We start from the raw sequence: 9,625 nt of genomic DNA, 5'->3' as shown, positions 1-9,625 counted from the left end.
TTTCATATCATAGGGCACATCCTTATTTACTGCGAAGATCACGTAAAAATTGGATGATACATGTACTTCGTCAAGTACACGCCAGTGGTCATATTCAACCATCTGTGAAATTTTGAGTTCGGTGGATATTATGGAAGGTGGATACTATTGTAAGGTCGCGAAATCCTTCTGGTCACGTGTGGACCGGGGACGCTCGGGTGAGCTTCTGAGGTTGACAAAATATCAGCTCTCGAATCAAGTGGGTTTTCTCACAGGACTCTATGAGCGAGGAGTGCATGCTGTGAGACTTGGAATTACCTCGAGTCCTTTTTGCGTTGGATGTATGGAGATGTGGTGGAATCATCTCAGCGAATTCTCCTTAGTGGCTCTATTCTAGCGGGGCTAAGATCCAGGTATCTTGACTCTTACTTCTTTGCTACGCGTGTTGATATAGCTGGCGTTGACATTAAAAAGCGGCATAAAGCGGTTAACGCAAAGGCAGCGCAGTCATCGTTCGTAATCCACACACTCTAAATCCACGCTTCTAGCCATCCCACCACCACCTCTCCCCGCCCTCTCCTTTCATCCCATCGGTTTTTCTCTTTCACCTCACCTCCTTCATAATGGTATCACAAAGGACGAATCCGTTTAGCTTCGTCCAAGTGTGCTCATTCCTTGGGCAACCATACCAACCTAACCTATTACCGAACACATTTTTTCTATGCTTTATTTTCTTGAAATATGTTTTGGTTGGCGAGGTTTGCTGACTGAAGATATAATAGAACTTGAAAGATAAAATATCGAGAGTGATAGGAAAAATTGGTTCCGGCAAAAAATTAAAGGAATACGGAAATACGTCCTAAAACCTTGCTGCCCACGACATCTTCAGCTTCCCTGATGAAAGCTAAAAGGTCATCAGCTAACGAATTCCTAAACCCTGGAGTTCAACTATACACGATTTCAAGTGCTCCGCCCACTTTACGGCTAACAACGAAGGAATTTTATTCCAAGTATGCACGGCCGTCTAAAACTCCTCAAGACAAAGATGAAAATTTCTCTTAGTGGGCAGACCTAGCAGGTGAATATAAAAACGCAATCGATAGATAACCAGTGAGTAACGACTTAATGCATTTTCTACCGAACTGATAACAAAGTAGTTCTGGTTGAGGCCCCCTAATGCTTTTGACTACTGATTTCCTCTCTGAGTTCGCCCATTTATAATTGTAAAGATGGTCGATAACCAGTTATATATATGTATATTTGAGTTATGATTTGATTTTTAAGAGCTATAGGAAAGTTTTTCAAAAAAACACACGTAAAATTCAGAAAAATGTATGAAATTTTTATTTAAATCGATAGTACAGTCCATATAATTTAATGTTTGAAGATTATTTCATGCAAATGTTGACCGCGACTGCCCTTCAAATGGTCCATCCGCTTAGTCCAACTTTGACATACTCTTTCCAATGCCTCGGCCGGTATCTCACATATAAATGTCGTCTTCCAATGCGTTAATTGAAGCAGGCTTGTCTGAATAGACATGAGCTTTAACATAGCCCCACAAAAAATAATGTAAAGGCATTATATCGCACGATCTGGGATACCAATTGATATGTCCCGAACGTCAAATAAAATGTTCACGGAACTCGCCTCTCAACAAGTCCATTGTTACGCGTGCTGTGTGGCATGTGGCACGGTCTTGCTGAAACCACATGTCATGCAAGTCAAGCTCTTGCATTTTGGGCAAAAAAAGTTGGATATCATTTCACGGTAGCGCTCACCATTCACACCTAAATCCTTTAGCAAAATTTTCCACGTTGTTGAGTAACAGAGGCCCAATTGCTGCGAACGGCGACGAATCGATAATTGATGGTCATCATTAACACTGGCCGATACAGCTGCGATATTTTCTTCAGTTCGCACTCTACGTAAGCGAGTTGGTGGTTTGATGTCCATTAATGTAAATTTGGTTATTAATAGCTCGAATAGCCGCTTCAGAGGGTCGATTAAACTGACCATAAAATGGAAAAAGCGCACGATAAATGTTGTTCCACAAATGGAGGGACCTACAGTTTCAAGCCGACTTCGAACAGTAGATATTTTTTATGAGAAGCTTTTTCTTGGCAGAAATACCCTCGCAGGTTTGCCATTGCCTAGTTAACCAGTTAAAGCTTTACAATAGTGACGGCTCCATGAACACATTGTCTCCTCTTAGTAGCACGTCGGCAAACTCATTGCCTTCGATGTAGATGGGGCTGGATACCCAGCGCTGCATCACCAGCGACGCACATTCAGTTGTCAGGACAACTTGGTTAAGCCAAGGCTTTTCTAGCTTTTTTTTTTTGAAAAGACAAGGGTGTATTTGAATTTACTCAATAAATTTAAATTCCATTTATTTTCTGCATTTAATTTGATATAATAAAAAAACAATATCGATAAAAATTTGCGCGGTACAAAAAAGTTTCTTCTTAAAAGGGTTGTCATTTTCGCCGCACTTTGCACTTTGCCGTACGGCAAAAGTAGGAAGTTGCCAGGTTTTGTTCATTGCGTCATGACGTACGGCACGTATGTATGTGGCGCCTTCGACTCATTGTGACGGGTTTATTCGCAAGAACTACTTTCATACCAGTTGGCGGTCACTGGGGTATGACGCATACATACTTCTGCTATAGCAGCTTTGGTTTAGTAATATAAGAGCCGCACCTCGCATTTAGAATAATCGTTTGATATCGAAGGTTTTACATGTAAAAAAAGCACCCATTATACAATATAATATTTATATACATTGCGTTTGTACGCAAGCAATTTTTTTTTAAATGTGTTATATATGTATGTATGTATGTATGTATGTATATATTACCATATCTTAAGATTAAAATGTAAGTTGATGTAAAAGTACTCGTACAACTATGCAAATAAGCAGTGAGATTAACGGTCAACTAGAAGCACACAATAACTGTATATTTTACTCTGAATAATAACAATTTCCAACACCATCTGTACATTTTGATAATAGTTCAATACTCATAATTTCCACCTATTTACTACATCTGACTAAAAATTGCATTCCTCTTTAGGATTAACTTTTTTTTAGCCACACAGCTGTTTGCAGAGATTCACTTTCATTTCGTTCTTTCAATCGATCTTGCCAAGCGCTTTGGCTTTCTCCTCATCTCAGTAATGATTACGACGCTTATTCGATGGGCAATACTCGGCGTATTCCTCCCAGGTGCAGCCAACTTTGGTGCAACACTCATTCGTAATCGATGGCGCATCTGCGCGTCGAGTGCGCAGTAAAGTGTTCACGTAATCCAGTTTTAGCCAGACGCGAGATATGGCTGCATAAATGGCGATATGTGAAATTTTTACTCAGATATGTAAATTGTAAGAAAATATTAAGTAATTTTTATAGAAAAAATTCGTCAAATTAAACTATTTGCATTACGTTTGCCTCTTTTCTGCATGGCTTCGTTCTCTGTGCGCTTGCGGTTGCGTCGTGTTAGCTGGTAAATATCCTTTTCACAGGCCCAATATAGCTGACGTATCAATTTGTCGCGGCAACGTGAATGTGTCTCCTGATGCCAAACATTCTCCCAATCCGATTGGGATCTGTAATGTGTAATGAAATATAGAACAATTAGATAGTTTACTTCATTTTTCTCTGTTCAAGTTTTTGTGCGTGCATAAGCAGTATAGGTAATTAATGAGCCTGGCGTTGCAACAGAAAAAGTGCGTATACAGGCTCCAGCACTCGAAGTGTAACCATTTAAAAAAGGCCATAAATTTAGTTTGGGAAATTACTTTTATTCAACTCAATGTAAAAAATGTGTGAAAATAATACAAAATTAAGAATCAACTTACTTTTGCTTGATATGACTATTTTTTGGTTTGACTATGGGCCTTGAGACGGTCCAGAAACGAATCGCAAGCTGCCCGACTGTGACTTGCAGGTATTTTGGCCACTCGCGTACAATGGCTTTTTTCAGCTCCTCGAGACTGGTGAATCTTTTAGTTCGGGCCTTGCACTCCAAAATGACCCAAAGAGAATAATCCATCGGATTCGCGTCTGGTGAGTTTGAGAGCCATTGTGTGGGCGTTATGAAGTTCGGAACGTTGTTTTTTAGCAATTCTTGGTTCACTCGAGTCTTGCGAGACGGTGGCGAGTCCCGTTGAAACGTCTATCGTCTGCCACCGAAATATTTGTCTGCTCACGGCTTCAAAGCAACCTCTAGAATACTTTCCCGATAATATTTCGCGTTTACTTTGAGCCTGGCGCGATGAAAACGATTGGAGAGAGCCCATCTGCGGTTACAGCGGCCCAAACCATTACCTGTGGTGGGTGCTGCCTCCTGGTGGCCAATCGGTGACTCGTCGGGGGTTTCGCTCAAGTGGCTTCTTCACTTTTTGAACCATTTCACGTGACGTGACGTTGCCGTCTTTTGATAACCACCTCAGTATCATTGTAACGAGTAATGGTGCGATATACAAAATCTTCATTTACTTTAAGGTGCTCGAGCTCACGAGCAATCACTGGTTGTGATTTTCCAGCCAAATATAATGCAATCGCACTATTATGTTTGAAATCCATTACTGATTTTCTTTTTTCGCGTTTACTCTCGGCAAAATGCTTCCGCGCGCTTGTAAACCATACTCTGGACTGTCGTTTAGCCAACTAATAGACTAACAAACTAACATCGAGTGCCGGACCCTGTACATACATCGATCGCAAACATTGTATACAATTAAATACCAGTAAAAACACTCTTATTCTTTCTATTTTTTTGAGGGGCATCTATGCGTAGGTTTGGGTGGCAGTCCTCTGACTGAACCCTCCGTGAAGTTAATGCCTGGGTAATGGGTCTCAACATCTTTGGTCTTCACACCCCCGTCTCACCTATAATAATCGAATTTTCGACATTTGATGTTGGGAAGGGGGTGAGGATGTGAGAACCAAGGCGGTAAGAGGCCTAGCTAAGGCCGTTTCACGGGTATGCATGTTTCCACTCAGTTCCTTTGTGATGGGCGAAGATATGCTATATATTTATTTACTTTTATCACTCTCTAGAAAAGACTGCATAATATTGGTTCGGGTACTGACGGGACACTGTCTCACCCCACATCAGGTAACCAAAATGCGATTATGGAAGAGCAAAATGTAACAAATGCAATAAAGCGATTGCAGGTGGTACTTTGGAATACCTACTTTACCACTGACCTGTTCTTTGTAGGACTCAACAAATGTGCCTAGGGTCAACATATTTTTCATCCTTGAAAAATATTGCTGACAGAAGGCTGAACGGCTTGTTAAACTCGCTTAGACGTGCATTAAGAATTACATAAAATAATATCTTCGACTCCAAATACATACCACTGGTAACACAATGGACCCTAGTGGTCTAAGTGCGATTTTTTTACAGATCAGCACTACCTCACCTAACCTAGATATAAGTTTGACAGGCAGCTAGGTGTGATGGTGTGAGTGCTTGGTATTTTTGCTTGATGGTATTGCCGGGGGTGCTATGGAAAATTAGAATTATTCTGGTAACATTAAAAACAATAAAAAATCGACAAAAATATATATTGGAAAATTTACAATGACAAATAGTTTTAATATATTTCTTAGCTATGATCAGGCTTTTTTATAGAGAAATATCTAAATTTGTACGACAGTTTTTAGATTTTTTGATACGATTTTCTATGAAATTTAATTATTTTGTTTTGCTTCGAAGTTACATAAAAGAGCGTTTTGAGATCAAGCGATCTCAGCTGTGGGTATTTTTTGACGACCTGTTGAGAGTGTTTTTACTCATGGATCTGCACAATGAACGCAAGCGATCATGAGCTGCATAGCATGAAGCCTTCTCCTTCGAATGTAGTACTTCTCGCTTCTGTAAAAGAATCAGTACAATGTTTGTTTTGCTCGAAAAATATTAAGGTAGAAGTAAACAACGAATGGTTGTGTAATTTCACTTGAAACTTAGAAAACTCGAGCTGATGTTACAACATGATCTCCGCTGACCAGGTAAAGTTCAGGTATTCAGCTCTAAAGTTGGCTCTGTACCCATTTGAAGGGGCTCCTTAACACATCCGCTTGTACACTCCATTCCGTGGTGGCTCATTTGTGATATCAAATGAGTCAAAATTCCTTAGACTATGTACAAACAGATACGAAACTCGGTGAAACACTAAAATTAAGAAACACATTTTTCTAATAGCGGTCACCCCTCGGCAATGGCGAACCTCCGAGTGTATTTCTGCCATGAAAAAGCTCTTCATAAAAAATATCTGCCATTCGGAGTCGGCTTGAACCTGTAGTCCCCTCCATTTGTGGAACAACATCAAGAGGCACACCACAAATAGGAGGAGGAACTCGGCCAAACACCCAAAAAGGTTGGACGCGCCAATTATATATATATAATATATATGTTCAAACAGATCAATCAGCTGAAGCAATTACGCTTTAAATTGCTTCACTGAGTTTGATGAGATGATGAAATTTAACTTACCGAATTGGTATTTGACAGCTGTTTCTTTGACAGAAAGTGTTTTGATTATGTTGCTGAAAAATTCGGTGCGAGGAAAACTTAACTTCAGAATGAATTTTATATTTTATAAAAGATATATAGTATATTGAAATTTCCCAGTCAATAAAATCGTGTGCCAGAGAAAAACTTGCTAAACCTTTAAAGTTTAAGGATGCAGCTTCTATGGCCAACTGATAGCTCAAAGTTGGATGAAAAAGTTGGTGGGAAAGTATTTTGAGAGGAGCTCTCAATCAACCAAAAATTTAGGCTTCCGAACTATTGTAGTGTTTTCCCAGCGGAGGTAGCCGCAATTAAGGAAGCAGTGGATTGGTTGATTACTTCTGTAATTACTGCAAAGAATGTAGATATCTACGTCAACAGCGAAGCGGCAATTAAGGTTTTGAACTTGTTGGTTGAGCGTTCGAAATTACTCGGGAAATGCTTGACTTATCGCACAATTGCTTGCGAATACTTCGATATTAGTCTCATCTGGGTTCCCGGCCACAGCAGTATAGAGGGAAACTGCTGGGCTGATGAGCTGGCTAGACAGGTGACTCTGGGGACGATTTCATCGCGAAATGAGATGATTGGGTTCCCTTGAAAACTTATGGGTTGTGATCTACTTCTGGAAAAACGTGCCTCGCGTCACCTCAGCGAGCGTTGGGCAAGTGCACAAATGTGCAAAGTCGCGAGATGCTGCTGGCTCAGAACTTCTAAGGCTAACAAAGCCGTAGCTCCTGAAATTGTGACATTGTCTTTGCTTCAAGTCCTTTCTGAAGGTGGATGAGGTGGAGTTATCTCAATACCTTCTCAGCTGCCTTGCTCTCGTCGGGCAAAGATTCAAACATATGGGTTTTCACTTTTTTGCTATACCTGCGGATATAGCAGGTTTAAATATAACACATCTGCGTTAGGAGTGCAGACTTCTGCAGAAACTGCTTCGATGAATAGGAACAGACAATGTTGCACTTTCCAAGCCGTATCTCTTCTCTATCCCGACGAAAATTCATCACTTTAGGTAGACAATTCTTTAATGGATTGTAAAATTTCAGCACTCGGATCTTCTAAAGTTTTTGATCAGTATTCATGCAAGTTTCCATACTTTTTCAGCACCTGCTGAGTTGACACGAGAGCCACTTTCCAGAAGCAGACCATAGATAGTCAAAGAGATCTCAAATCTCTCATTACGCGCGGAAACTACCTCACGGGTACCCCAGCAATTTCTCACAACCGCTACGACAGCAGTGCAGCGATTAATAGCTTTTACCTGAAAAAAACCGCAGTTGTTTGGGAGGCGAAGTGATATTACTTTTTGATACCTTTGGTAGAAGGTGAACACTTTCATACACTGGGTTGTACTGGTTGGTTGGACTCCGCACGTGTAGTTTTTCAAATATGGGGTATAATCACTAAGAACTGCCTTTAAGCTCTTTAGTTCCTACGGTTTCTGTGCACCACTTGCGGCACCTTGCTTTTCGATAATATCTATGGTAAGTTATTCAGAGGGTTAAGGGAGGTTAGCTGGCATCTAACTATGGGGATACACCAGGCGAAATTCTTACTGGAAGGGTACAACCAAAACGTTTTTAAAAAAACTCATAACTCTTCTCAAGGGCAAGTTGAGAATGCTCACGGATGTTCCTATGGACCACTGCAGAATGTGTAATCACCTGCACATGATCGGGATACGGACCACTGAATCTTGTCGTTTGAATGCAGCATTATAGCGCGGACCAGGTTGAGACATCTCGGCCAACTGTAGCCAGAAGAAAGGCACATGCGCTCAATCCAACTCAGTTCAATATTGAGTTTCATAACTGAACTGGGTCTGGCCGAGGTATTGTGATGAGTAGAGGGCACAGAAGACCATGAGATCGAAGCGCAAACCTCGAAGTAATCTAAATTATTCGAAATCACATTCACTACCTCAGCAGGGATTGTGCATAGAACTCCATTGACGTAGCGACTTGGAATGGCAAGGTCTACCCACTCTGATTGATTGTTTTAGGAAAAATACAGATCATAGATGATATATTGCTCCAATTGAGAGGAGTACAATACATTTTAGATTCAGTCATGTTTGTGAGAACTATTGGTGGACCCTTGAGGTGGTCTCTTGTGCTGAGGTGGTTTCAGCGCGTAGTGAGAGGATAGAGATCTCTTTGACTACCTACGAGCGGCTTCAGGAAAGGTGGGTGACGTGTGAACTCAGCAAGCACTGGAAAAGTACATAGACTTGGAAGACTGTGGGATATTTCTAGCCACAGGTGGATAGAAGGTGCTCTCAGCTCTTGAATCTTGTGGGCGCCCTTACAGGACACTGTCCCCGAGGTATGTATGCTGTAAAGTCCTGCGTTACTTTGGGTTTTTCCCAGTCCGCTTTGATCTGCTATTTCCCCTATTTAATTCTCTTCCAAGTGGGACCTTTTCAGGCAGCCATTTAATTAACCTAACCTCACAAAGGCAGAAACATCACATCAGCTGTATTAATTATTAGCTGCACAATGGAGCCTCGAAATAACTTGTCAAGACAGTAAACACTTTTTCAAATATTCTCGAAGATCACTCACTTATTGAAAGTCTTGTAGAGTAATTCCAACTACGTAAAACTTTTTATCGCACTCATTGAGCGGTATGAGTGTTTTAATTTCACTTTCTATACAAACCTTTCGCGAAATAATAGCTCTAATCCCTCCTCGGTATGTATAGATTCTACTTGCACGAAATACAGAATCAAGCAGCACACAACCAGACCACTGTTCAAAAGGTTTTGCGTTGGAATCATAGTTGAACGGCTGGGGAGTAACTTTTAATTATCTTCCAAATTAAATGCACTTTTGGTAAGACCAATGGAATGATGACACCAATTTAAGTACACTGCGCTCTGCTCCAGCGGAGTAGATCTGCACAACTGGACGAGTCAACGGCAAAGCGTAAACTGATTTTCCACCAGCAGATGCGGCAGCGTTTTGAAAAGTAACTTACAACCAATCCACCAAAAAGGCCAAGCCAAATGCGCAGGATGCCTGGGATTTAAAACACCTGCAACTACTGGTCGGTTGTTTGGTGTGTAGGAGTGCTAATAAGGGACGAGCGCCATATGAAATTTGAAATTACGACCT

At 40.9% G+C, this 9,625-nt stretch overlaps 1 protein-coding gene across 1 annotated transcript; it reads right to left on the bottom strand.

Annotated features, from left to right (window-relative positions):
- Positions 1-2,843: 2,843 nt before the first annotated feature.
- On the bottom strand, positions 2,844-9,414 carry LOC128857988 (probable insulin-like peptide 7). Its single transcript, XM_054093865.1, has 3 exons — positions 9,170-9,414; positions 3,425-3,588; positions 2,844-3,317 (listed from the first exon to the last, which is right to left on the bottom strand). Exons 1-3 carry the CDS (start codon positions 9,286-9,288, stop codon positions 3,154-3,156), a joined length of 447 nt encoding a protein of 148 aa, XP_053949840.1. The 5' UTR covers positions 9,289-9,414; the 3' UTR covers positions 2,844-3,153.
- Positions 9,415-9,625: the final 211 nt, after the last annotated feature.

This window comes from Anastrepha ludens, chromosome 3 (assembly GCF_028408465.1).
Source record: "Anastrepha ludens isolate Willacy chromosome 3, idAnaLude1.1, whole genome shotgun sequence".
Classification (NCBI taxonomy): Eukaryota; Metazoa; Arthropoda; class Insecta; order Diptera; family Tephritidae; genus Anastrepha; species Anastrepha ludens.
This window is presented reverse-complemented; position numbering and strand designations above follow the sequence as displayed.